This window comes from Cervus elaphus, chromosome 32 (assembly GCF_910594005.1).
Source record: "Cervus elaphus chromosome 32, mCerEla1.1, whole genome shotgun sequence".
Classification (NCBI taxonomy): Eukaryota; Metazoa; Chordata; class Mammalia; order Artiodactyla; family Cervidae; genus Cervus; species Cervus elaphus.
The window spans coordinates 10,536,492-10,564,432 of record NC_057846.1 but is presented as its reverse complement, the minus strand read 5'-3'; the positions used below and the strand labels follow the sequence as shown (position 1 = coordinate 10,564,432).

General features: G+C 55.1%; 1 protein-coding gene across 7 annotated transcripts in view; it reads right to left on the bottom strand.

Moving 5' to 3' along the window:
• Positions 1-4,652: 4,652 nt before the first annotated feature.
• Positions 4,653-27,941, bottom strand: part of CLN8 (CLN8 transmembrane ER and ERGIC protein) — a 49,877-nt gene continuing 26,588 nt past the window's right edge. The window contains exons 1-3 of one of the 7 annotated variants that reach the window (XM_043893717.1): positions 19,298-19,404; positions 11,759-12,368; positions 4,653-5,582 (exon numbers count right to left, since the gene is read on the bottom strand). In XM_043893717.1, the coding sequence (XP_043749652.1) occupies positions 5,283-5,582; positions 11,759-12,283 (825 nt within the window). In that variant the 5' untranslated portion in view covers positions 12,284-12,368; positions 19,298-19,404 and the 3' untranslated portion in view covers positions 4,653-5,282. Of the gene's footprint in view, positions 5,583-11,758; positions 12,369-16,603; positions 17,638-17,696; positions 17,716-17,767; positions 17,854-17,875; positions 18,081-18,817; positions 18,951-19,297; positions 19,405-27,941 lie in introns of those variants that run through there. The other 6 variants (XM_043893718.1, XM_043893715.1, XM_043893722.1 and 3 more) reach the window with 6 other exon arrangements.

Sequence of the window (27,941 nt, the reverse complement as noted above, 5' to 3'; positions counted from 1 at the left end):
AATGTCAAAATTCTAGTTTTGTTATCAGGACCACCAGATTTTTCAGAATTCCATACAATTTCTAGAATATAATAAACAACATTTATACCCATACATTATGACGTAAGAAAGTTTTGACAGTGCTTCCCATGTAATTAAACATACCAAACAATCCTAGTTAAATCTCTTAGACATTTTGGGCTTCTGGGCTCCTTTGTTACAATCTGTCACAACTTTCCTTTTCCTGTATTAGTTTGAACCTTATTTTCTTTCCTATTTAGAAATAACCAACTTCAGGACCAAGTTACTTTTCCCCTTAACAAAATGCATTTTCATTTCTCATATCTTTCCTTGTATACTGAAATGTCTCACTTATTTTAGTGGCTTAAAATATATACATATATGTATATTACAGCTTTTCACCCTTAAAAGGGCTTCCCTGGTGGCTCAGTGGTAAAGAACTCACCTCCCAATGCAGAAGACGTGTGTTGGATCCCTGGGTGGGGAAGATCCCCTGCAGAAGAAAATGGCAACCACTCCAGTATTCTTGACTGGAGAAATCTATGGACAGAGGAGCCTGGCGGGTACAGTCCATGGGGTCACAAAAGAGTCGGACGTGACTGAGCAACTAAACAACAGCCGTTAAGAACCTTAATCTCCAGCAAAAGTAGAAGCAAGGATTGTTGATCATACCAGTGCTTCCTGATTGGAAAACACATATATTCTACAGCCTCCAGAAACACACACATCATCTCATAGAATAATTTCTGTCCTCAGTGTGGTGTAAGATGTTTCTAATAAACCCAAACATATTTAGTTTTTCTCTCATAAAAAAAAGTGGGTAGGAGAAGGAAATGGCAACCCACTCCAGTATTCTTGCCTGGAGAATCCCATGGACTGAGGAGCCTGGTGGGCTACAGTCCCATGGGGTCGCAAGAGTGGGAAGTTGATGTATAACACAGCTCAGCCCAGTGCTCTGACAACATGGCGGGGGGCGGGTGGTTTGAGAGGGTAGTTCCAGAGATGGGGGAGTTTATGTATACTTATGGCTGATTGATGTACGACAAACCAACACAATATTGTAAAGCATTTATCCTCCAATTAAAAAAAATTTTTTTTTCCTTAAAAAAAAAAAAGTGGGTGAACTTAGACTTTTTTTAGCAATTAGCGATTCAAACAGTGACTTCCCATTATTTAACTTAACAAAACTTTCAAGTTGCCAAAATCTGGAGAGACTATTTTTAAGTAGATTTCCTAAAACAGTTATTCCCAAAGAGCTCAACTCCCAAAACTCTTATCTCAATTATATTTAACTTAAAATCATTGTATCAAGTTACTTTCCTTGCTCATGAATTTTGTAACAGAATAAGATCTTATTAACTTTCTTGAGTATAATAAAATTATAGTTGATGACTCTTGAAATATGTCTGCATTAACTAAGTTTAACAAGCTTAAACTTTCAAACCAGATATTTAATACTGAGTATTTCCCAGATCGCATGAACCTGAAATTCATTTGGGTAGGTTTCTTTTGTATTTTTAGTAAGCACTTAATTTCCTTTAAGCAAGTCACAGAGCTCATTTACACATTACTGAATAATTTTGATACTATCTGTAGGTAAAGACATACCTCTATAACAGACACCTACACAGAGTCTCAGTTTTCCTGCTTTCCCTCTTTTCTCTTCAGTCTCAGGAACTGTCAGAACGTTTACATCTCAAAGGCACAGGAAGAGAAAAGCAGGTTCCTCTTAGAAAGCCACTTCCTCTCACTACATAGGCAAAAACCAGTATTTAGAACACAAGAGAGCCCTATTTGGCCATTTTCAAGGTGAGAGCTCCTTCAGTACCCAAACAGCCTGTTCAGCCTAACTAACAGACAGTTGTTCAGTCGCTAAGTCGTGTCCAACTCTTTGCGACCCCATGAACCGCAGCACGCCAGGCCTCCCTGTCCTTCACCAACTCCCAGAGTCCACCCAAACCCATGTCCATTGAGTAGGTGATGCCATCCAACCATCTCATCCCCTGTTGTCCCCTTCTCCTCCTGCCCTCAATCTTTCCCAGCATCGGGGTCTTTTCTGATTAGCTGACTCTTCACATCAGGTGGCCAAAGTACTGGAGCTCAGCCTCAGCATCAGTCCTTCCAGTGAGTATTCAGGGTTGATTTCCCTTAGGATTGACTGGTTTGACAGAGCGTGGCACACAGCGCTCACCCCCTGCACTTCTAGACGAGCTTGCAGGTGGCTCTGGAACAGACTTCAAACTAAGCGATCAGTTTCGAGGAGCGTCTCCACCACATGCAGTTACCAGGATCCTCTCAGGAGGTCTCTGAGAACACTCAATCCTTCCACTTCCTTTCTTTCCTAATCAGCAGGGTCTCCCCTTAAACCAGGATCCAGACCCCTAACAAGGGTCAAAACCAGGAAGAGAGAGCAGGGTGTGGACTCACATACTGAGTCAGACAGACACACACACCCCCCTGAGACAATAAACAAACTCAGTCCAGAAGGCTCACTCGGATTCAGTGGCTTAAAAGCTAAGGAATTTCATGCTGTTCCCCTTCCCACCCACAGAACAGTTTCAGCTGAACTGTGGTGTTGTCATTTAGAGAGCCACTTGGGGCTGTTTCTCCCTGGATCCCAAGGAATACTGGAGAAAGCAATGTTACAGTAAAATAACATTTTCTTCCTGCACGTGGGAGCATCACTGAAAACGACCCAGTTCTGTAAAACACCCCCCAGGAAACTCCGTGATGGAGCAGAGCTCTGATGCATTCTGCACACAGCAGTGTCGGGGCCTCTGGGGGTGGCCCTGAGGCCACAGTGCCAGCATGTGGGGGGACGTGGGGACAGAGATCACAATGTACAGGCCTGCAAAGGCTGGCGCCTGACACTGCAACTGCACAGCAGTAAGAACAACGCACCCACCAGGCCGAAGTTAGATGTGGCTTGCAGGGCTGCGTCTCGGCTCCGCGTGGGGGCTTCGGCCGGGGTCCCCTCTGATCTCTCTGGGTTCCCAGTCATCAGAGAAAAACGACAAGTTTCTGAGTTTTTCACATCACTAAATATGATCTGACAAAACCATGTATACATTGCATAGTTTGGTTACCGAAAAGGGGGAAGCTTTTATTTAGAAAGAGAAATGTTGAGTTGGTAAGCTCTCCCACTAGAGCAGAAGTTTAGTAAAGGGAGGTGACCTGAAAGCAGCCACGGGGGTGTGCGCACCACTCGCGGTGGCTTCTTCTGGGTTGAGCTGCAAACATGACTCGTCCCATGAGAAACCCATCGGACCTCCAGGGCGTGCTGGCTCACTCAGACCCGCTCCCCTCCTCCTGGGGCTGCTCGCCCCTCTCACGGGGGCTCCATCCTGAAAGCACAGATCAGGTGAGAGCCTGGAGCCCTGAGGAGAGGACCCCGGGGGACGCCTGCAGGAGCCAGCCTCCCCGCTCTGACCCCAGAGGGGTCCCCACTCCCGCCCGCCAGCTCTGCACCCTGTCCTGGGGCAGCGTCTGGCTGACGTGAGGCACAGGGACCAGCCTCCAAGGTGCATGTGCAGGAGGAAGAGGAGATGGTCTCCCCGTTGTGCTTCTTTAAACACTTGCATTGAAAGAAAACGTCAGCCCATCAGCCCGTCACGGGACCGGCCCTGATGCCGGCTGACCCTGCAGGGCGTCCGGCCACACCTGCCTCCAGAGGCCTCCATGTCGCCTGCAGCCGCCGGCTTCGCCACAGGGCTGAGCTGAGGGCTGCTCCCACCCCCGAACTTCTAACACTGCCCTTCCCGGTGGACCCTGAGCCTGTCCTGGACAGGCAGACACGGCAGCTCAGGGCTCTGCAAACTGGGGATGCACCTGGGCCTGCTGGCCGGGGTCAGCGGGGTGCTGCTGTGCTGCACAGTCCACGGGCCTCAGCTGCGAGGCCGCTGCCCAGCCGGCCACCACCCAAGCCTCAGGCCCTGCTGTAAAGATGGACGGTGCCAGAGAGCAAGGCACCCTCGGCGGCCAGCGCTGTGACTGGGAAAGCCCCGGGGCCGAGAGCAGCAATGCCGGCAGAGCTGAGCGAGGGGACGCTCGGGGTGGAGGAGGGCAAACGCTGTCGGGCAGCGGAGGCACCGGGATGTTGGGTCATCTCAGGAGGCTCCTTCTGCCCGAACACCCAGCTGTGTCTTCCCTGGAAGTCGGTCGGGGTGGAGCCAACACCAGCTTTGGCTGAGACGCTGCAGAGACTGAACCTGGAAGGTCCAAGTCCCAGTGAGGGTCATGTGGGAATCAAGCTGACTGTTTCAGATCTTAACCTGAGTTTTGAGCACGTGAACACTTATCATCACAGCTGCATCTCCAAGATGGAAAACCTCTGCAGCAAGGTGAACGGCACTGAGAGATAAGCAGGGACGTGCCTTCAGGTTCTGTAAACCTCGGTCACTTTATTCAAGTGTTGGGCGGTGGAAATAGCCTGCTCAGCCCCCAGGGTCTGTGCGAGGGGGAGGAGCCCCAGGAGGAACGCGGCTTGCTGGGTGTGTCTCACGTTGAAACCGCCTCTCCAGGTGACGCAAGTAGGTGTTACACCTCCTGACCTGTGTGTGCCCACCCCCACCCCCGCCTCCGCGCTCCCCAGGGCACACGAGACTCTCACGACCAATAAACGTGTTTTCCAAAAACACTCAAGAGCACTTTCAACAGATACAAGCTTTTCATTTTAATTGCACATTCGTGGCAAGAATAAGATGTCAGCACTGTCGATTAAACCGTGGGGCCAACACGTGAGGGTGGCGGCAGGGCTGGTCACCAGGAGGAAGGAAGGGGGCCCACAGCTCAGCACCACTGGGGCCAGGTCCCCCTGATGGCTCCCTGACTCAAAACCTACAGCGATTAGGAGTAAGGGGCTGGCTACACACTTGGTTAAAAGCAGCTCTCACATCTCGACAAGTGATGACTCACATCTCCCTCCAGTGTCAGCAGAGACACACAAAAGGGAAGCAAAACTCTCGCTTGGATAAGCTTCGCCGGGGAGAAGCCCTCTCGGCGTCCCCAGGACCACCGTGATGGGGTGACGACCTGGGGGCCTTCTCTCCTGCCGCTGCGAGCAGGGCCATGAGGAGGTCGCAGGGATGCCTCAGGGGCTGCCCCACGGCCCTCCGTGGGAGCCTGTGCACAGGCCGGGCGGGACGCTGTCCCTGGGCACCTCGGCTCCAGGCCACCCGGCACCACGCGGCAGGCACGCATGCCCAGGGCACGCATGCCTGGGGTCGGCATTGGAGGCAGGGGTGGGGGGATGGCTGCAGGCCGCGGGCTGGGGGTCGAGGCTGCTACCTGGCCTTCTTGGGCGGCGCCGGCCCATTGGGGCGGCTGGGCGCGAAGTTCCAGTCCACTGGGTTGAGCAGCTGCTGCGTCTTCTTGCGGGTCCAGTAGGGGTTGATGAGCAGCGTGAGGAGGGCCAGGCCGACCACGAAGAGCGCCAGGTGCGGCGGGAAGAGGCTGCGGGCCAGGCTGGCCCAGTGGCCCAGGCACACCCACCACATATGGTAGGTGAGCACCATGCGGCAGTGGAAAAGGTGCACCATCGCCCACTGGTTCAGCCTCCAGAGCCGTGAGTCCGCCCAGCCGGCCTGTCGGGGGCAGAGGGCAATCAGGGGCGCGGCCGCAGGCCCCCCTCTCGGGGGCTCCCCCACCCCCGGGTCGTGCACACTGCACGCAGCCAGGGACTCGGCGATGCTGGGAGACACGTCCATCACCCGTGACCAACCTCCCCAGGCCCCGGGAGACAAGCCCAAGCCGACTTGCCCTAAAATGATTCTAAATTCACAGTAAAACTAGCTGTGGCTGAAACCCAACAGGGAACTTGAAGACTGCACAGCAGACCGTGCACACAGAGACGGGCCTTCATGGCTTGTGGCGGGGACCTCGCTGCGCCGGGACGGCCCACACGCCCCCAACCCACAAGCTTGGGCACCCCAGGCTCTCCTCGCTGCCTGGAGCCACGCTGGGGCTGGGGCTCGTCCTGAGCCCCCTCCCAGGGGCGGGCCCGTCTGGAACGTGCAGGAGGAGAGGGGCCCGGGGAGGCGCTGCCGCGGGCCAGGCAGCTGCCCGGTGACCGTGGGAACAGGGTGGCTTTGCAGCAGCTGCACCTGCCGAGCCCTGAAGGGACACGGACACTGATCTCGGGAGGGACCACGCTGTAACAGGGGAAGACCCTAACCTCTCGGAGCTGCAGAAGGTGTACACACAGCTCTGACACGGAAAGACGAGAAGCAACGGGAGCCGTGACCCAGGGCCAACTTAAAACAGGTGGAAAAACAGGAGTTTCTTCCTTGTCTGAAGTACTGTGAACCTCCAAAAATAACTTCACAGAAAATCTGAGTTGCCTGCCGTTTCTAGGCCAGGCATGACCATGTCCTCTTCTACTACCAGGGATGTTTAAATCAGCTGCAGATAATACCCAGAGAAACACCCTATTTATTCCGGCAGTTTTAAATATTAAAAACTCCATTTACATTAGCTTCTACCAAGCCTAGACTAAGAAATGAGTGTGAAGAAAAGCAGAAGGACGAGGCACAGTGAGACAGCAGGGAGCGGGGAGCCCAGGATCCCTAGCAGGTCTTCGGAAAAATCTTGGATGAATTGAGGCACATTATGTTCTTGGATGGAAAACACTCAAAAGACATCACGTTCTTTCCTCCTAGAATCCATCCACAGATTTAGTCCAAATAAGAGAATATCTCCCTCTGTATTTTATCACTTTAAAGTAACTCTAAATAATTCCACCCATGCAGTAAATGCACGAGGGCTGAAGGCGCCTCAGTAAAGGATGAAATATGGTGATGTTTCAGAAATAAAGTGATGCCAGTGTAAGAAATAAGCAACACAAAACGCAGAAATAAGTAAAATATATGGAGAGCTTATACTGGGCGGCATTTTGACTCCCCAGGGAAAGGATGGATGATGTAATTACATTAGGACGCTTGCTCACTTCCTGGGAAATCCAGTGGGATCTCACTTCCCATCTTACTTAAAAATACTTTTTTTCAAATGTTAATATTTCAAAGAAAAAGAAAACCAGAGCACTAGGGAAACAACACAGTTCTATAGAAACAGTTTCATACCCACTGCGTGGGGCAGGCATTCTCCACTTTGTCAGTCAGAATCATGACTCACACAAGTAAAGTTCCTTAAACTGTATGATCAGACAGAAAAGAGTGCTTCTCAAACACGAAAACATGTAAGGTTTGAGGCCTTCAATGATAGATTCTTCACGTGAGAAAGATTTAGCCTTTGCCTTGGCCTGAAGGACATTTAATGTACAGACTGTAGAGTGGGGATGTGAGCCAAGCGTGCCTTGGGGTGCACACACAACGTGCAGTGAGTTGTGAATGCCTGGGGGGTGGGGGGCCACTGCTCAGCCTTTCCACCCAAGAGGCCAGAAAGCCATCTTCCATCCACTGAGCTGTCTCCTCCAAAGTTAACTCAGTTCAGTTCAGTCGCTCAGTCAACTCTTTGCGACCCCATGAACCGCAACATGCCAGGCCACTCTTTTCCACTGTTTCCCCATGTGCTGAAAGCAGTCATCTTAAATCACTAACATCCACACCAGAAGCATGGACTTTTACTCCTACAATAATTGCATTAAGTTCAGAAAACTCCAAGCTTGAGAACTGAGCATTTTTGCTCTAACTCGGGCACTAAAATTTTTGCCTTCATCATTACCAAATGCTCTGAGAAAAGCTGGGTCAGTAACAATCTGAGACTTAACCATGCAAGGTTTGTTTGTCTAGCTTGGGTCCCAGTAGGTAGTGTGCCTGGTATATATTTATACATAAATTCATTGTTTGTTTGTTTTTTTTTAATATCAACTCATTTGCACCTGGATTAGTGTCTCTGTGGATGAAGTTTTCTCTACCAGCTTAGATGTTTGAGTGTGTAATTCATTTATTATTATTTCTAAACAGCATTTCAAAACCAAACTAAAGGAGGAAACAGAAGTTTACACCCATCTGGGGTGTAAACTACATCACACTGGTGGTGACATCTGGTCCTGACACTTGCCCGCATCTCATCAAACCAGAGTCCAAGGCGAGAGTGCCTGGACCCTGAAGCCTGACGAAGCAAGAACTCGGCAGCTTTACGAAAGGCTTAGAGGGGTTTCAGCATCCGAGTGGCATTTACTCCCAAGGCTCAACAGGACCTGAACTAGAAGAACTAGTCTACCTGGACGCGCTGACTCTGAGCTGTCCTAGCTGAAGGGACAGCTTTGCTGTGGGGCTGCTGGCCACGTGATGAACACAGCAAGGCTGCAAAAAGGGGCTCACATCCCGGGACTCCCCTTTTTCATTTCCATCCTGAGTGAATGGCATCCAAACACTTCATAGGAAAAAGACCCCAAACAAAGTGCCTCCCTCTGAGGTCCCTCCCACAGCTGGGGTCTGTCTGCTTCCTGAGGAGGGGGCCGCCCCACCTGGGGAGGAGCAGCTGAAGACCCTCTCCCCAGTGGCTGACGTGTGGGAGGTGCTGAAGGAGGCCTGTGTGAGCTGCAAGCCACAGGCAAACTCCGTCGTGAGAAATCAGAGACCCACGGAAAGGGCCCTGCCGCCAGGACAGGGCCCCTGGGGCGACAGGATGGTCCATGTCCCACAGCACCCTGGGGTCAGGAGGAGACCCCAGCTCCCTGCTTCATGCTGAAGAGGGAGGGGCTGGGGCGTCCAGCACCCCAACTTGTTGGCGGGGCTCCCAACAGGTGAGCAGACAAAAACCACAGCCTCCGCCCTTCCCCAGGAGGATGTGGACAAGAAGCCCCAGGGCCCCAGCTGGGCCGATCGGTGGCATTCCTCCAGGCGAGGATGGCGGCGAGCTGGGCAGAGGTCAGCTCCATCTGATGCATGGACTCCAACAGAGGCTGGGAGATGAGGGACAATCTTTGCTCCACATGGAGGAGCAGAACCCATCCCCAGCCCTGCTGAGGGGCGGCCCATGGACTGGCACAGGATGCTGCCCAGGGCAGGAGGACTTGCGGACAGAGTGGGACACGGCTGCCCCGGCAGCCCAGGGGCTGGGAATCCGCACCAGTGCAGGGACAGGGCTGGATCCCCGGGTCAGGGACCCCACAGACCGCGGGGCAGCGAAGCCCACAAGACCGAGTGCCCTGGAGCCCGTGGTCTGGAGAAGCCATGGCGATGAGAAGCCCAACACCAGAGAGCAACCAGAGAGCCTGCGTGCGGCGAAGACCCCATGCGGCCAAGAGAAATACACGCGTTTTAAAACGGAACATTAGTGAAGAGATGGAATAAAAAAAACTCCCAACGGAGACCAAGGAGCTGCAGGACACAATAACTGAGCTGGGAAACCTCCCAGGGAGGTGACCAGTCGTCTGCAGGTTCAGTGTGAAGGGTGTCAGTGCCTCGGTTTGTCCCACTCTTTGCACCCCCTGGACTATAGCCCACCAGGGTCCTCTGTCCACGGGATTCTCCAGGCAAGAATACTGGAGTGGGTTGCCTTTTCCTTCTTCAGGGGATCTTCCTGACCCAGGGATCGAACTGAGATCTCCTGTACGGCAGGCAGATTCTTTACCATCTGAGCCACAAGGGAGGTGTACAGTGTAACCCCTGCCAAAACTCCAATGGCATTTTAAACAACAATAAAAATCTAAAATTCATACAAAACCACAGAAGACCCCAAATACCCAAATCAGTCTTGAGAGAAAAGAACAAAGCTGGAGACACCACATCTGATTTCAAACTCTATTACAAACCTAGAGAAATAAAAACTGCATGAACCGAGCAACAGACAGAGAGACCAGAGGAACAGCACCAACAGCCCAGACGAAATGCACACGCGCACAGCTAACTGGTCTTCAACAGGGGCCAAAGCCACACAGCAGGAAGGCGTGGTCTCTTTCGTGAGTGCTTCTGGGAAACTGCACATTCATGCATAAAAGAATGAAACGGAACCCCTATCTCACACCCTACACAGAAATCAACTTGAGATGGACTGAAGGCTGAAATGTAAGACCCAACACTCCTAAAAAATACAAATGGGAAAAGCTCATGGCACTGGTTTTGGCAATGAGCTCATGAACATTATACCAAAAACAAAGACAACTGAAACATAAATAACTGGGACAACAAGCTAAAAAGTTTCCTCAAAGCAGAGGAAACAGCAGAGTGAAAAGGCAGCCTACAAAGTGGGAGAAAATACTTGCCAACCATATGTCTAATAAGAGATTAATCTTGAACATACGAACCCCAGGGCTTCCCTGGTGGCTCAGGGGTAAAGAATTCCACCTGCCACTGCAGGAGACACAGGCTTGACCCCTGATCTGGGAAGACCCCACATGCCGCACAGACATTACACCCTTGAGCAACATCTAGGAGCCTAAACTCTGGAGCACAGGAGTCGCAGCCACGGAGCCCATGAGCCCAGGGCCCACGAGCCTAAATGAGAGAAGCCTGCGCATCGCAACTGGAGGGAAGACCCTGTTCTCTGCAACGAGAGGAAAGTCTGAGCCGCAACGAAGACCCAGCACGGCCAAAAATAAATAGATAAATACATAAAATCACTTTTTAAAACAGGACTATAACTCAGCAGTAAAAAATAACAAAGACTCTGATTGAAACGTGGACCAAGGACTTGAACGGTTTTCCAAAGATGACCACACAAACGGCCAAAGGACAGATGAAATGAAAACACGCTGTCACCAGTCATCAGGGAAAAGCAAGACCAAAGCCAATGAGCTAACATCCAAGAAACAAGGAAAACATACATTGGTGAGGACGTGGAGAGACTCGAACTCTGCGCTGCTGGTGGGAACAGAGAACGTGCAGCCACTGTGGGAAGCAGCGCGGGGGTTCGTTTCTAAAACCGGAACTGCCTCAGGAGCCAGTAAAGGAACCGAAACCAGGATCTGGAAGAGCCTCAGCACCCCGTGTTCACTGCAGCACGGGTCACAGTAACAGACTGAAGCGCCCCGAGCGCTCCCTGATGGATGGAGGGTGAGGAGAACACACTTCACCCTCGTAATGGGAAACTGCTCAGCCCGAGAAAGGAGGGAGCGCTTCAGAGTGCCGCACCACGGCTGCACCCGGAGGACGTTCACCCAGCGACACAGATCAGGACAGGAAAGACGGCACGAGCGCACGTGGACGAGGCGTCCGGTAGTCCTCAGTCAAACCGCGGGGGGCGGCTGCCGGGGGCAGGAGGGAGGCAGCAGGTTTCCATCAAACGAGACGGGTAAGCTCCAGAAACCTGCTGCACACGTGTGCTGGCCACGAAGATGTGTGTGAAATAACGCAACGTGAAATAAAACCTTCAAGAGATGTATACAGACACACAGAAAAAGCACATTTTCAAGGGCTTACAAATGCTGTCTACTGAGACCTCCCTGGCAGTCCAGTGGTTAAGAGTCCACTTTCCAATGCAGGGGACACGGGCTTGATCCCACTCGCCAGGGGGCAACTGCAACTAAGCGTGCGAGCCACAACTACTGAGCCACAGCGCCACCATGAAGCCCCAACAGAGGCAAACAAGTGAGAATCTACCAAAAACCCTGTCCACTGAGACAGACACGGTATCTACCACGTCTTCTTCTGCCATGGGCTGGAAGCCTGAGAGAGCTGCTTAAAATTATTAAAGTGAAATTCGATCAGAATGAGCTTCCTACTGCCTTCACGCTCTAACCCAGGATGGGGACAGTACAGGCCACAAGGGGCCAGCAGCAGGGGCGTCAGGGGTGAAGGCACCACGGCTGGGCGCAGAAGCTGTGGAGGAACCAACCGAGCAGGTGTGGGGCACCTACCTTCAGCAGCATCCAGGAGATGCAGGTGAAGGGCGTGCTCATCTCCAGGAGCAGCGTGACCATGGGCAGGTAGTGGCCGGCTTGGAGGTTGACCGCTGAGCCGAGAAACCCCAGGAAGGCAAACAGGTGGTGCACGGCCAGGAAGCCGTCGAAGGTGCGGAAGAGCACGTTGGACACATGAAGGGCAAGGTTCTCGAAGAAGAAGAAGCCGGTCGCCGTGGTGATGTGGAACCAGCACCAGTCCTGCTGGCCAAGCGCCTTGTCGGCCTGGAGCACGGGGTCCAGCAGCAGCGCCCACAGCCCCGCCGCGGTGCCCTGGACGCCGAAGACCGCGCGTGCGGCCGCCAGGTTCCAGAAGACCTGCTCGCGGGCCGCCAGCGAGCGGTAGGTGGCATTCAGGGAGGACAGCCAGTGGCAGACCACGAAGACGCCCAGGTAGAAGGTGCAGCCGGCAGCCGCCAGCACCCCGCGGACCCGCCCGGAGGTGTAGTCCAGGTCAAGGGTGCCAGCGCCCAGGAGGCTCATGCTGCCCGCGTCGTCTCGGCCAGGCTGGGGTCCACACGCTGCGCCAGGGCCGCAGCCCCCGGACCCTCATGCGCCCGTCCTCACCCTGGGGAAGAAGAGAGCCTGACCTTCTGCTGGCCGGACGGAGCAGCACGCAGGCCGCGCCCGCGCCAGGGAGATGGTCACAGCACGGGCAAAAAGCCTCCACCTTGTGCTTCTGAGTCTGGGTGACACAAACACAGCAAGAAAGCTTCCGCTGGAGGGACAGACGCATGAGAGACAGTGACGTGACAGACGAGGGGGGGGGACGGGGCAGGGAAAGACATGGGCCCGACTCATCTGTGTGTGCACGTCTATGCGTGTATACATCTGTGTGTGCGTGTATCTCTCTGTGTGTAATCTGTGTGTGTTTATGTATACATCTGTGTGTGCATGTATCTCTGTGTGCATGTATCTCTGATCTCTGTGCATATGTGTATCTGTGTGTGTGTGCATCTATGTGTGTACACATCTGTGTGTACATCTGTGTGTGCGTGTATCTGTGTGTGTGTGTACATCTGTGTGTGTACCTCTGTGTGCGCATGTATCTCTGTGTGTAATTTGTGTTTATCTATGTGTATACATCTCTGTGTGCATGCATCTCTGTGTGCATGTATCTCTGATCTCTGTGCATACATGTATCTCTGTGTGTGTACATCCATGTGTGTACACATCTGTGTGTACATCTGTATGTGCATGTATCTCTGTGTACATCTGTATGTGTATCTATGTGTGTACATCTGTGTGCGTGTATCTCTATGCGTGCGTACATCTGTGCATACATGTATTTCTGTGTGTACATCTGTGCATATGTGTATTTCTGTGTATACATCTATATGTGTATCTCTGTGTGTACATCTGTGTGCATCTGTGTGCGTGCATCTCTGTGATCTCTCTGCGTACGTGTATCTGTGTGTGTACATCTATGTGTGTACACACCTGTGTGTATCTCTCTGTGTACATCTGTGTGTGCGTGTATCTGTGTGCGTACATCTGTGTATACATCTATGTGTGTACACATCTGTGTGTGTGTGTATATCTATGTTTCTGTCTACTGTGATGTTCTGACATCTGGACTCCCCAGACGCCACCCCACCAGCCAAGGGCCCACCAGGAGCCGACCATGACCTGTGCCAACCCCCCAGCAAGGCCCAGCCTCCACCACCTGCCCTGCCCCAGGAGAGGACACTCCTCTGCCTGGATCACCCCAGCCGGGTGCCCGGCAGCTGAGAATACCCCTGTCACCCAAACCCCAGAGAAATCACTAGAACGGGCCAGTCTCGTGTTCACCCCACCCTGCCTGCCTTTCCCTGCAAACCCGAGGACAGGCCACGGCCTCCGTCCCCCTCTGTTCTGTCCTCTGCCCCCTGGCCCCCAGGTCCCGCCTCCAGGCCCTGTGAACATCACAGGCTTTGTCGTCCTTTGTGGCCACAGCTGCCTGACCCTCTCAGAACAGAGCCCGGAGCCGTCTGGTCCCGCAGTGGTCAGCTTCCAGCCCGACAGGATGGGGGGCAGCTCCGACAGGAGTGGGCCGGGGGGTGACAAGGAAGCCTCACCATCCAGAGCCAAGCCCCAGGCAGGGACCACGCGACCCTGAGCTCCGCTGAAAGGTAGCCCCTCCCGAGCCTTCACCCTGTCCGGCCCCTCCCTTCACACGTCCCCCAGGCACTGTGCTCCAAGCCAGCACCTCACTTCATGAAGCTCTGTCTTGAAATGGGGGTTCCCCTTCCCCTGTGACCCTGAAAAGCTCTGACTAAACAACTTGAGCTCGCCAGGGGAGTGGCCCATACAGGGGCCCCTTCTCCAAGGCTAGGGGACCCCAGGACCCCGGGAGTAAAGAACCAGGAACAGGGCAGTGGGTTCTGACCCCAGCTCCACCGTTTAGGAGCGGGAACCCAGGAGCCGGAGTCTGACTGCAGGACAGAGGTCGGCTGAGCGGAGGGCAGGAGCGGACGCGGGGCTACTGACTGGGGGTCTGCCTGGCTCATGGGACCGCGGATTCCCAGGAGCTGGGCAAGCCCAGGCCGCTCCACGGGCCTCTGACCGCCACGCGCCCAGGCCCTCAGAGCCTGGTCGGGGGCTCAGGCTGTCTGTTCCTTTCAATCACACAGGGCACTCTGGGTACCTGCCCAGGGCCTGGCCTCAGTGCCCTGAAGGACCAGCTGCAGGCATGTCTGACATGCCCAGGTGCCCTGAGCAGGTGCCCTGAGCAGAACATGCCTGTGCCCCCAGCTCTAGGGCCCTGCGACCCTGAGAAGCAGTGGTTTAGTGGCTTCCTTTTCCTAACCAAGCGAATGTAACAAAGCGTGTGAACGTCTCCTGTGTGCTGCAGGTGGTTTTAACTGTGAGGCAAGTTAAACCCAAACCAAACCCAGTCATCCTGGAGAGAAAGCCCGGAACGACCAGCACCCCTCACACCACATGCCCGCCTCTGACCTCCCTGCTGCCCAGCAGGCAGCTCACAGAGACATGCGGTCCTGAGGGGCTGGGCAGAGGGCCCGGGAGGGTGGGAAGCGGAGACGCGAGGCCGCAGCAGAGTCGACCACCCGCCTCTGAGGACAAAGGAGAAGCCAGGGCGGCGGGGAGGGCGGCTCCCAGCACCCAGAAACCAGGAAAACCACCGGGCTCCAGAGTCACTGACAGGCAACCTCAGCCTGGTTCCGGGTCCTCACGCCTTCTAGGATCTGTGCTTGCGGTCAAGGCAGACACTGAAGCTCCCAGGCCAGACAGCCGAGGTGGGACCCATCAGAGACAAGGACACAACTCCCTGTGCAGACCAGGGACCCGACCCCAGGACTCCACCCCAGGACCCGACCCCAGTATTCAACCCCAGTACCCGACCCCCAGTACTCCACCCCAGTACCCGACCCCAGGACTCCACCCCAGTACCTGACCTCCAGTACCTGATCCCAGTACTCCACCCCAGGACCCGACCCCCAGTACTCCACCTCAATACTCAACCCCAGTACTCCACCCCCAGTACCCGACCCCAGGACTCCACCCCAGTACCTGACCCCAGGACTCCACCCCAGTACCCGACTCCCAGTACTCCACCCCAGTACCCGACCCCAGGACTCCACCCCAGTACCTGACCCCCAGTACCTGATCCCAGTACTCCACCCCCAGGACCCGACCCCCAGTACTCCACCCCCAGTACCCAACCCCAGGACTCCACCCCAGTACCCGACCCCAGTACCTGACCCCCAGTACTCCACCTCAGTACCGACCCCAGTACCTGACTTCCAGTACTCCACCCCAGTACCTGACCCCTAGTACCTGACCCCAGTACTCCAGCCCCAGGACCCGACCCCCAGTACTCCACCCCCAGTACCCGACCCCAGGACTCCACCCCAGTACCTGACCCCCAGTACTCCACCTCAGTACTGACCTCCAGTACTCCACCCCAGTATCCGACCCCAGTACCCGACCCCAGTACTCCACCCCAGTACCTGACCCCCAGTACTCCTCCTCAGTACCGACCCCAGTACCTGACCTCCAGTACTCCACCCCAGTACCCAACCCCAGTACTCCATCCCCAGTACTTGACCCCTGTACTCCACCCACAGGACTCGACCCCAGTACTGCACCCCAGGACTGGACCCCCGTATTCCACCCCCAGGAACTGACCACAGGACTCCACCCCTAGGACTCGATCCCAGTATACCTGCCCCACCCTGGTCATTGCTCAAGCCCTCCCCGAACACACCCTCCTGCACAGCTGCCGGCTCAGAGCTTCTGGGCAGGTTGGGCAGGTCCAACCTGTCACCCTGGGCCTCAGGGACACACAGATGAGGTGACCCATCTGAACCATAAGGGGACAAGGCCAGGCCTTGGGTTGGAGGTGGTCTGCGGGAACCTAGTCAGCGACCAGACAGCCCCCAGAACCCCGAGATGGCACTGCTGCCCCCTGGCAAGCGGCACCCCAGTGTGCACCCGGGCGCTGCTCAGGAAGGCAGCACAGACCAGAGGGTCGTGGGCAGAGCTCCAGCAGCTCAGCGCCCGCCCCCCACCCCACCACACCCCTCACCCTCCAGGCAAGGGGGTCCGGGCCCAGCTGGTCCTGTGGCAGCAGGCTGGCCTTACCGCAGGCCCCAGCTCGAGATCGCTGCCCCTGCAGAGCCGCACCCAGGAGCACAGACCCCCTGCTCTTTCGATCCTGGGGGGCTCTGGAGTCACCCACTGAAGCCCCTGCTTCTGGGCAGCCAAGGCCCCGCAGACGAGGGGAAGGGGCTCCGGGGCTGGAAAGCCCGCTTCTGCCCCACAGGCCTCCATTTTCTTTGGGAAGTCAAGCTCTGTACAAACCTCGTCTCACTTTTTCACGAGATTCGGTGGTTTCGGCCGCTTCCCTGCACTGGGCCAGGCGTTTTAGGACACTGAAGAGGAGGGTTTCCGCAGTCCCGTCCTGGGACTGGGGTGTCGCCACCAGAGCAGGTGTGATCTCCCGCCGTTCACTGGAGGCCACACTGATTCCAAACTTGGAAATGCGTCAGAAAGAGGGAAAAGCAGGCTTTCTTATAGCACCCTGGGTCGCTTGCAGGCCCTTGAAGGTCACCTGACTTTCCAGGGCACACAGCAGGTCTGTTTGGCTGGGACTGCGCCATGAGGTCAGCCAGAGGCACTGATGAGGTGTGGCGTTCCTGGACCATCCCCTGCCCCAACCACCATCCCGGAGTTGGTTCTGTCCTCTCTGAGGGTCTTTCCTCAGTGAGTTAGTCCAACCTGATCTGTGCTCCCTGTTTTCACAGGAATTACACTTCTGTATTTTGAGAATTATACTTCAGCAGCTTTTAAACATTTTTTTTCCCCAAAATTAAAAGACACACTCAACAGGGTAAAGCAATCATACTCCAAAAAAAAAAAAAAAAAAGAATATCACTGATTTGAGGATGCATAGCAGACATGCAGGAAGATCCCGCTGAGTTAAAGATGGGATGTGGCAGCAACCGATAGCTTGGAGAGGAACACCCAAGTCTTTAAAAAACTGGTCAATTTCCATTTCACCTTGTGGAGCTCTCCTCTTTTACTTTTCAGTACTTTTCATCTCCTAAAAAAGCTCCTATTCTCTATTCCACCCACAAAATTGCATCCCTTTAATCTGCAGTGTGAAAGAGGTGTTCTCCAAGTTTTAAAGTGGTACAACCCATTTTATGTCAATATTTAACACAGAATAAACTTCATTTTTGACATACAAAAAGTAAGCAAAAAAACACTCTCAATGAACATAATTCAAAAAATATAAACAAGTCCTACAGCGAGCACAACCTGGTCTCGGGCGGCCTGCCAGTGTCCTCTCGGACCGCCCGCGGACTGCACCCCTTCCACCGCTGCCCGAGCCCCGCGCGGCTCACCTGCCGCCGGAGGAACCTGATCCTAGCCGGCCCACTGCCCGGCTCACCTGCGGACAGGACGACCTGTCCTTCTGCATGCTCATCTGTGGACGGAGCGACCTGATCCTAGCCGGCTCACCTGCGCAAGGGTCGATCAAACTCCCGCGCGGCTCACCGGGGGACGGAGCGAGCAGACCATGGCCCGGCCCACCTCCGGACAGGACTACCTGACTCCCTGCGCACTCACCTGAGGACGGGCGAGCCGGATCCCGCCCCCACAGTCCAGGCCTGGCCGTCAAGCACCGCAGGCCGCACCTGGTGGGCGCGGGGCTCCTCGGCGCGGGGCTGAGGCTCTCAGATCGCACAGGAGACGCGGACCAGCAGGAGAACCCGCCCCCACCCAGCGCCCACCAGTGCACCCGCGCGCACGGCGCCGCGCATGCGCGTCCGGGGGCGTGGCCTCCCGGCTGTGGGAGATACCAAGAGTGCCGGCCGGGCGGGGGCGCGGGCCGTACCACCGCACGGAGGGGGCGCGGGCCGTACCACGAGCGTGGGGAGCAGCTCTTCGGCCTCTAGGGAACCAGCCGGGGACTCGCCCCTCACGGCCCACGTCCGTTCCTCGGACCGAGATGGACCAGGAAAGGGCTGCCGGTCCAGCACTTGCGGGGAACGCCGCCCGGCCACGCCTCGGTTCCCCTGCCGCGCCTCGCGGAGACACCCGGCGGAGCTCCGGGAACCCGCCCCGGCGGCCCGCAGTGACTCCCCGGCAGAGGCCGCGGGCGCAGTTTCGCTTCCCCTTGGGCGGGCAGGTGACCGGCTCCCTCCAGGCTGGCCCGGCGCGCACCGGGGCAGCCTGGTCCGGGCGCCAGCCGAGCGCGCGTGCCCGGGGCAGGGGCCGCACTGCTGCCCGGCGGCTCGCGGGGCCGTGGGGGGAGGGGAGGCGCGGGTGAATCCCGCGCCCGCGCCCTCTCCGCCGCCCGGCCCCCTCCCAGCGTGGGGGCCTCGCCCCGGGCGCGCGGGGCCGGGCTCTGGAGCGCCGGGACCACCTCCCGGCCTGGAGCTAGGCAGCCCTGCGCCCCGGCTGGAGCATCGGGGAGAGGCCGTGAGACCCGGCTGACCCGCGGCCCCGCGCACACCTGGCCGCCCGCGTGCTCCCGTGTCCCCAGCAGCGCCCTCCCCGCGGTCTCACCCCCGAGCCTGCCTCCAGGACACTTGTCACCGCTGGGCATCCTCTGCTCTCGTGCCTTTGTCCCAGTTCCCTGTTGATTTTCTGACTGCGGTGTTAGTAGCCCCTGGACCCGTGCCCGGCACCTCCGCGGTGACCAGTGTGGGTGCGGCAGACAGAACCCCTGGGGTCCCGTGGGAAGCGGCCTCTGCCCTCCCGCCCCACCCTGCCCCGCTGCCTGAGGCGCCCGCGGTCACTTGACTGGGCTGCAGGAAGGCCACCCAGCCCGCAGACTCCAGTCTTCCTGCCCCTGTAACCCGTGAGGAGAACCACGGCCTCAGCCACCTCTCAGGACTTCTCTGAGGATGAAATAAGACATGGAAATTATCAGCGGCCTTGAAAAGAAAGTATAAACGATTACTGTGTCCCTCCAGCACACTGGAGGTTTCCGCTCACACTCGGGTTTGGCTCATTGTCTAGTTTAGGCTGAACCCCGAGTCCTACCTGTCCTGTGGAAATAGATGTGAACCGCTGGGGGAGCTACCGCCTCCGCCTCCCGGCCTCGTCGCGGAGCACTGCGCTGCGTCCCTCCGTCCCTCCGTTTGGAGGTGACCAGGCGGCCTTGCAGAGGAGGAGCTGGGGTCGGGTCGGAGGCGCCAGGTGATGACTTTGCTAGTCACACAGGCAGTAAATTCCTCGGTGTCTTCAGGGGTCTTGTCATATGCTCTGCTATCTTTAAAGCATCCTGATAAAAGCAGTCATGTTTTCTAAAAATTACAGGTGTAACTAGTGATAAATAATCGGGGGAATTGAGAAGACTTTGAATGAAATGCCCCTGATTCCTGCCCTGGATCTATCCTCCCTGGTGAGGCACCTGTGTTCCCAGCCTGGCCACTGGCCTCCTGCGGTCCACCTCCTCCCACTTGGACCCCTCTCCCTGCTGGGGGTGGGGTGGGGTGTATGTGTCACCAAGCTAAGCCCTGTCTGTAAATGGTCGATTCCTACCTCAGCTCCACTCACACTCCCCATGTGTTGTAGGTAAGGAAGCCAAGCGGGGCTGAGAGTAACTGACTGACTGGTCCCATTTCCCACAGCGCTCTCGGAGGCCGAGCTTGGGGGTCCAGGCTGCAAGGGTGTAGAGAAGAGGACCAAAAACACTCCTTGTAGAGGAGGTGGCCAGGGCGGCATCTTTCTTTCTGATCATATAAGCAGTACACGCTCATTGTTTAATCAAGAAAAAGGTTTTTAGAAGACGGCAGACAAGGGGTGGGATTTCTCCTCTCTTCCTAAGAACCAAGGGAGGGAGGGAGGGATCTCCCAGTTTTAAACCCGGGAGTTACTCTGGAGAGTGACACCCCCACACCCTGTTGCCAATCAGCAGTTGAAAGCACTGGACCCGTGCTGGCCATCTGCAGACAACAGGTCAGAAATAAGCACAGACTCTGGATTCTGGCTATGCTGGCGATCAGGGTCTCCCCGCCAGCTCGAGCCAGGCTGCCCTCCGTCCTCAATGCCTGACCTTGGGCCTGTCCTTGCATCTTTAGTTCAGCTTTAGCAAAAATCCCCCACCCTGGATATCTGATCAGATTCCTCAGCCCCACCTCCCCATGTTATCGCCTAGGCCTCCCTGTTGAATGTCCAGTGAGAATGCCCTGGCCTTGATTCCTCCTCCCAGGAACATCTGGTCCCCCAGCCCCCCAGACACACCCTGCTCCTTGGCCGTGACCCCACTTGTCCTTGTTGTATTCGGAGGCGAGCCCAGTCTCCTCCCCGCTGCCCCCTCCAGGCAGGCCTCCAGGTCCCCACACGGTCTCGTGGTGCCTTGAACTGGAGCTGCTTCAGCAGCTAGTGATGACAGGGTCAGAGTGAAAGGTCAAAGTGGGCGATTAAATAGTTCATCCCACTCGGGGGCTGTGAGTAGAACAATACGGGAGACCCCTGTAGGTGCATGATCTCTCAAGGGAGCAGGCTTGCTGAGCCACAGAACCGTGTGAGACAGGCACGACACACGCCCCAACAACAAAACGACGGTGACGTGAGACCCACATCCTACCTGTGAGCTCAGTATGTTAGGAATCCCCAGAACGTGCTCTCTGCACACACAAAAAAGCAGTAATTTGTGGACCTTGCTTGACCATGTAGGGTCAAGAAAACTCCCCTGCTCAACCCGGAGGAGGAACTGATGATGGAAGCATGACCTCTGCTCAAGAAAGACAAAGAAGGTCTCCTCCCCCCTCCCCACTTTTCCTCTGATTGTGAAACTGTAGCCAGTGCGTTCTCAGGGCATCTCCTATTCTAATAATGAACCTCTGACCTACCACCTTGCCTCTCACCCCATTCTTTCTGCTCCAAGACATAAGGGCTGTGTACGGGAGCTCTTTGAAGCCCCCAAAGCAGCACCCACTTGGTTTCAGTCTCATGAACACTAGTTCCTTAACAACTGTGGCAAAACAAAAACTTCCTGGAAAGAAAAGACATCACAGGAAAATGTATCTTCCTAGAGTCATTCCTGCTCCTATGAGTATTCATTATGTCCATTTCTTTCTCTGCAAAGCATATTTTTGAACCACCAAACACGGTGCCTATGGCTTGGATCCAAGAGTCTGAAAACACGCTAAAGGCTCAGACTGGGGTCTGACTCTTTCTTGCCAGCTTTACTGCTACTGCTCTGTGACCTCGGAAGGCTTGATTAACCTCTGAGCCACAGACAGGAGAAGATGAGATTGGTCCAAAGTCTCTTCCAGGGACTTCCCTGGGGGTCCCGTGGCTAAGACACGGTGCTGCCAACACAGGGGCCCGGGTTCCATCCATCCCTGGTCTGGGAACTAGACCTCACATGCGGCAACTAAAACCCGACACAGCCAAATAAGTAAAATAAAAATAAATATTAAAAAAAAAAGTCTCTTTGGGCATCCAGGCTTCTGCTCCTTGAGTGTCAGCTAAGCTAGTTTGCCTCTGGTGCAAATGACGAGCCGGAAGCTAATGGCTGTCATTATCTTGGCTTATAAAGAATCCTTAAGTCTCCCCTGGCCAAACACATCAATGTAACAACAAAACTGCCTCAAGAAAACTGCTGGTTCATGCGCTGCAGAGCCAGGCTGCTTCCGGGGCCAACATAAGTACACCCTCAGCTGGAACACCCCCTCAGGGTCAAGTCTGGACATTCTTGGTTTTCACGGCGTGGGGGAGGGTGCCCTGGATGCTGTGCACACCCGGAGATGAAGCACGGAAACATCAGCCCTGCGGGGGCCGGGGGTGGAGGTGCCCTAGTAACAAACAGAAACCCTGCGAGAGACGCCCCCCAACCGGTCGGTCCAGTCCCACCTCTCGGGTTGGTACCAGATGGTAATCAGGTGACCTGGAAGGTCAAGCGCAACTGTGAGAAATGCTTGATTCATACCACAGAGAGTTTAATGACCTTGGTCCCTCACCTCGGTTATTATTTTACAGACAAATTTACAGACTCAAAGTTTGCCCTCCATCCCCAGCCAAACAAGAGCACAAGGTGATACACACATCAAATACACAGGCATGTAAAGAAAACGAGATTTAGCGTTCCTACAACGTCAGGTAGAATGTTGTAAGCAGGCAAATCCCAAAAGTAACAGGCTGAGATGGGACATGTGCAAAATCGCCAAACAGCAAAAACGAACCCGAGGGGTTTCAGTTTTTTTCCTGGGAACTGCAGCGTTGGACACAGAGACAAGGATGTGAGACTGGGGTCAGCTGAGCAGAAACCACAAGCCGCGATAGGAGACAGACTCCTTACTCGCAGGCCTTTCTCTCTTTTACAGTCACCGAGCCAGAGGAGCCATCAGTGAGCTGTCCTTCTCACCAGGGCCTGCAGGCCCCGGATGGCCAGGTCCTCTGCTCGTGAGACCAGGGCAGAGTAACTCTGGTCTTCATAATTACTTGGTAGGCGTGGGGCATGTCACAAGCAAGGTCTGAGTCACTGTGGACGAAAGCCACCCGGCACGAGGGCCACGGGATGCCCACGCATCACGTGGGGGCCGCGGTCATCCCCGGCGGGGGCGGGTGGCCTGGCCCCACGGCCACACCAGAGCCCAGCCGGCAAACCTGTTTAGTGTGAGTCGTTCCAAGGTAAAGACAAGCAGCAGGACGGAAGACGAAGCCTCCAGAGGGTCCAAGAGGGGCTGCTTCTGCCTTCACCAGGTGGGGATGAAATGGCACATGCTGACCTCAGAGTCACGTTTCCCAAACAAGACCGCAGACAGGGCTTCCCTGGTGGCTCCGTGGGTGAGAATTCGCCTGCTAGCTCGGGGACATGGGTGCTATCCCTGATCCAGGAAGATCCCGCGTGCCCCGGAGCCCGCGCCGCACAACCAGAGCAGCCATGGCAACGGGAAGCCCGCCTGGCGCCGCTGGAGAGCAGCCCTTTGCCCCACTGCCAGAGAAAAGCCCACACAGTGACATGGAGGCAGCCAAAAATAAGCAAACTTTTTTTAAAAGAATAAAATAAATTAAAAAAAAACAAAATCTGCAGGCAGGGTAGCTTTATGTCTGGACACTGCCAACTGGTCTTCTGTTCTTTTCTACCAATAAATATTAACCGTGAAAATCCCAACCTCCAGGCACCTGGGAGCAACCTTCCTGTTAGTACACAATTCACTTAAGAAAAAGGGGCTTTCCTGATAGCTCAGCTGGTAAAGAATCCGCCTGCAATGTAGGAGATCCCAGTTTGATTCCTAGGTTGGGAATCCCCTGGAGAAGGGAAAGGCTACCCACTCCAGTGTTCTGTCTGGCCTGGAGAATTCCAAGGAATAGTTCATGGGGTCGCAAAGAGTCGGACATGACTGAGTGATTTTCACTTTCACTTAAGAAAATAACAGGATGGTCTGAACTTGTGTTTACAAGCATCAAGCGAAGAGACAGGGCCTAAGCTTAGGGCAGTCACTGTATCATAGAAAGCAAGAACACCCGTGTAGATAATGCTTTTCATCAAGTTTGTTTCATAAGCATTTTTAAACTTATTTATTCATTTATGGCTGAGCTGGGTCTTTGATGCCGAGCAGGCTTTTTCTAGCTGCGGTGTACAGGCTTCTCCCTGTGGTGGCTTCTCTTTTGCAGAGCACGGGCTCTAGACTCAGGCTTCAGTAGTTCTGGTGCATGGGCTTAGTTGCTCTGTGGCAGTGAAATCTTCCTGGGCCAGGGATCAATCCTGTGTCCCCTGCATTGGCAGGTGGATTCTGAACCACTGGACCACCAGGGAACTCCAAGCATTTTTTTTAGCATGTGCTCCAAGTGAACAAGTAGCCACGGCCATTTCAGTTAACCATGGTCCATTCCAAAGGGAGAAGAGATATTGCGATAAAACAGAATGCATTCTTGGTTGAGAAAGTAAGTCTTGGTTTAAAGCTATGTTTGTGTGTTAAGAATTTTTTTTTATTTTCTGTATTTATAACACTTTGATACCTTGGGGTGTGTCTGACGAGGAAGGACCGCCCCTCCCAGAGTGAGGAGACCACGTATAAACTGCACAGCATTCCCCCACCCACTCTCTCCAGCTCTCCCGTGACACTAGCTTCCCAGACAGGCGCCCTAATCGGCCAGGACAGACTTGTCAGATGGTGGGGGCCCCTACACCCGGAGCCCAGATCCAGCCGAAGTTGTTCAGACACTCAGCAATCCCTAACCGGGCCAGCCCCCTGCCCACCCTGCCTTTCCCAGGAGGACCACCACAAAGGTCCCCGTTCCTTCTGTCTCCCCGCGTGACCCACCTCCCGCGAACACAGCTGTCCTCCTCCACCACAGCATCTCCTGGGCTGCCTGTCTGACCTGCGTAGAACAAACCCAGGGCACATTTGAGGCAGTTTGCCAGAGTTCACACCTACATTTTCAGGTGGATGGACAGTTCTTTCAACCCTGTTAAAAACTAACAACAACAAAAAGACTCAAGACCGAAACAAAGCCAACGAGAGTAAGAACACCGAATTTTCTGCAGAATTTACAGGTGTGGGGACGTGGTTTAGTCTGTCTCTGTTTCTGTTTCTTTAAAATGCAGCTAGTAACTGTCCCTGCCGCCCAGACCAGCAGGTGGCTACACCAGCGTGGCTCTCCTGGGTCGGGGTCATTTAAGTCCCCCCGGGCGGGTTGGTAAAGAGCTGGCTCCTGAGATACCCCCAGCAGTCCTGTGTCCAGGGCCTGAGGTGCTGACCTGCTTGCTGGACACCTGGGTGCTGTCTGCTTCCCTCACAGGCCCCCTGGGATGGTCAAGGTCATCTCCTCGGTGATCGAGGCCCTCAGACCAGCAATGCCCAGTCCGCGCTGGGAAGTGTGGCTATTCTTACTCTTCTTCACAGACGCTCGGGTTCCCAGTCTTGTTTGTACAATGTTAAGAGCTGAGGCTGAAGGTTACTGTTGAAGTAATTAAGTTCTTCACTGAAGTGCATAATTAAAAATTAATTGAAAAGAGGAACAAATAAGGTCTGCAGAGCTTCTGTGCTCACGTCTCCTGCTGAAACACGACGTGTAAATTCAAGTCAAGCCACCTCGACATTCTTGCTGGGAATTAAAGCCCATAAGCCGCTGAGACAAGAGGTCATCACTGGGCGGGTGCTGCTCGGACTCTGACAACTGTCGTCTCAAACACAGGCTTCCACTTAGCTTCCGAACGGCCACTGTGGCAAATGATGCTAACTTACCAGGAACAACCAGGGCAGCCAGCAAGAACCAGGGGCAGACTCGGGGGCACCAGGCTGGGCTGGAATTGGGGTGCAGCTGGGAAAGTGGGGCGACGTGAGGACTCGGGGCGCCTCCGGGGACCTGACAGGTCGGGGAGGGCAGGGGCTGCCTGGATGAATCCCAGAAACTTCTGTTTAGGCCAGTCTGAGCTCAGTCATGGGAGGCATGGTTTAAACTGTGACCTCTGTACAGAATTCTGCACAGTCTTGTCTGTCTTTTGTCAAGAACAAGGCTGAAGCATCTCGGGGCCCGGCCACGGCCGCCATGCGGATGTGCAGGCAGGTGCCGGGCCGGCCCCGGGCACAGGGGCGCGTTGTGGGGGTTTCCGTGTGAGCCCAGCGGCCCTGGAACCCACGTCGCAGAGCCGTCCTCTGTGTGCAGCAAGGCCGTCTCTGGGGTGGGACGGGCAGTGACGATGCAGCATCTCTGCTCCGTCCCAGGAGCTCCTGGTCCAGGAGGATGTGGAGTCCTGCCCCAAGGCCACAGGTGCGCCTGGCACCAGCCACAGAAACAATCCAGAACCAAGGTCACCTCCCAAGTCGAAGGAGCTCCTTTGTAACTGTTGCCAAAAGCCCCCTAATCATTGCTAACAAACTTCCTGACTCCCAATTACGCAAAGACGCCCACTCTAGAAAACATCCTATAGTGCCCGAGCCAATCACCTAAGGCCAGCTTGCCAGCAGGCATTGTCTTAAGGCTACAAAACCAGCTATTAAGTTATGAAAACTGTCAGCTCTTCCTGGTCTGTCAGGAGGTCGGCCCATTGCACTTGCAGAGTCCACTTTATCTGCCCTTTGCTCTTAATAAACTCACTCCCTTCTGAAATGCTCTGTGTCTAGAAATTCTTTTCCAACCCACACTCCGGCTGTCTCAACAGAGAAGACGGCACACCTCAGCCCATTTATCCCGTAAACAGCCTGTTCCAACCCTAACCCGGGGTGAGGGTAGGTGCTGGGAGGGCCTTGGGGGAGGTCATGAGGGTGGAACCTCCAGATAGCATCCGGGCTCTGAGCACGCTCGCTCTCCCTCCTTCCCTCTGCCAGGTGAGGACACAGGGAGAAGATGCCACTGATGGAGCTGGGGGGGAATCTGTCTGTCCTCAGCAGACGTGGGAGCTGGACGTCCAGTCTGCAGAGTGTGAGAAATAAACATCGGGGATTAAGCCCCCGGCCCCGGGGAGTCTGCTGCAACCGCTGGAGCCGGGGCAAGGGTGCGGCCACCGTGTGCCCATGACTACAGCCCTGTCTGCAGCTGTGACTCTGCTCAGAATGTGTACACACAGTTGTATATGATGTGGAAGCAGCACAGAGGAACTGTCCGCTCCACTGACAGGTGCCTACTGGGACACCAGCACGCGCTCGCCTGCCTGACATGACTTGGTCCCTCTCGCTCCGGGGGCGCGTCAGCGTCCTGGGGCCTCTGTAACCCAGCACCGCATCTCGGGCGGCCTAGAGCAACAGGGGCTTGTTTTCTCACAGATCTGGAGACCAAGCCCCCTGGGAAGGCTCGGGCGGGTCTGCTCCCAGCTTCCCTCTGGTGGTGGCAGCATGTCCCCGCGTCCCCCCTCCCCCTGCACTGTGCCCAGACCCTCCTTTCCATAAGGGCACCTGTCATAGTCCATTAGGACCCCCTTTTAGGACTTCATTTTAACCTGATGACCACTATAATGACCCTATTTTGAAACAAGGTCACATTCTGAGGGGCTGGGGTTAGGACCTACCATGTCTATTTGGGGAGGGGGCAATCCAGCCTGAAACACACGGATCCCACCTCATCCAGGTGTCATCTCTCAAGGCCCCGTGCCACTCACCTGTTGCACAGAAAAGGCAACAGAGGAACGGGCTTTGCTTCTTTCTTAAGAACAAAGCAGCTGGAGAGAGGAGAGAGCAGGCCTGATCGCTCCTAGCTTTCACTTTGCTCCCAATCTGTAGATGTAACCAAGTGTGCTTTTTTGCCCCCTAACTCTGCATAAGCACCCATGAGGCTTTGCCTCTATGCTGATGACATCCCCTGTCTGGTGCTCACCTTTCAGCACTCTCCGCAGACCACCCCTTGCGGTGCTTCCTTTTTGATTACAGAGAGCAGGCCTCAGGACAATAACAGGAGACAAACAGCCAACAGCGGGCTGAGGAAGTCAAGTCCCCCAGCACCTGTGGCGAGTCTCCCCAGCTGCACCTTGACCTCTGACCACCGCTATGGGGACTACAGCTCCGTTTAGGGGTCTTCTTGAAAAGGGAGATCCTGATGTAAAGTACTGCTTTGGGGCAATGGTCCAGGAGTGGGACTTGGAAGTCACGTTTGGGCGAGTCTCCACCATACGGTGGAACTACCTGGAAGCAACTGAAAACTAAATTCAAGGGCTCATAAAAATAAAAATAATGACATTGCTTTGGGCTTAGCAAACTCAGAGAAAAGGTCTTTGCTAACCTTTGAAGATATGATAAAC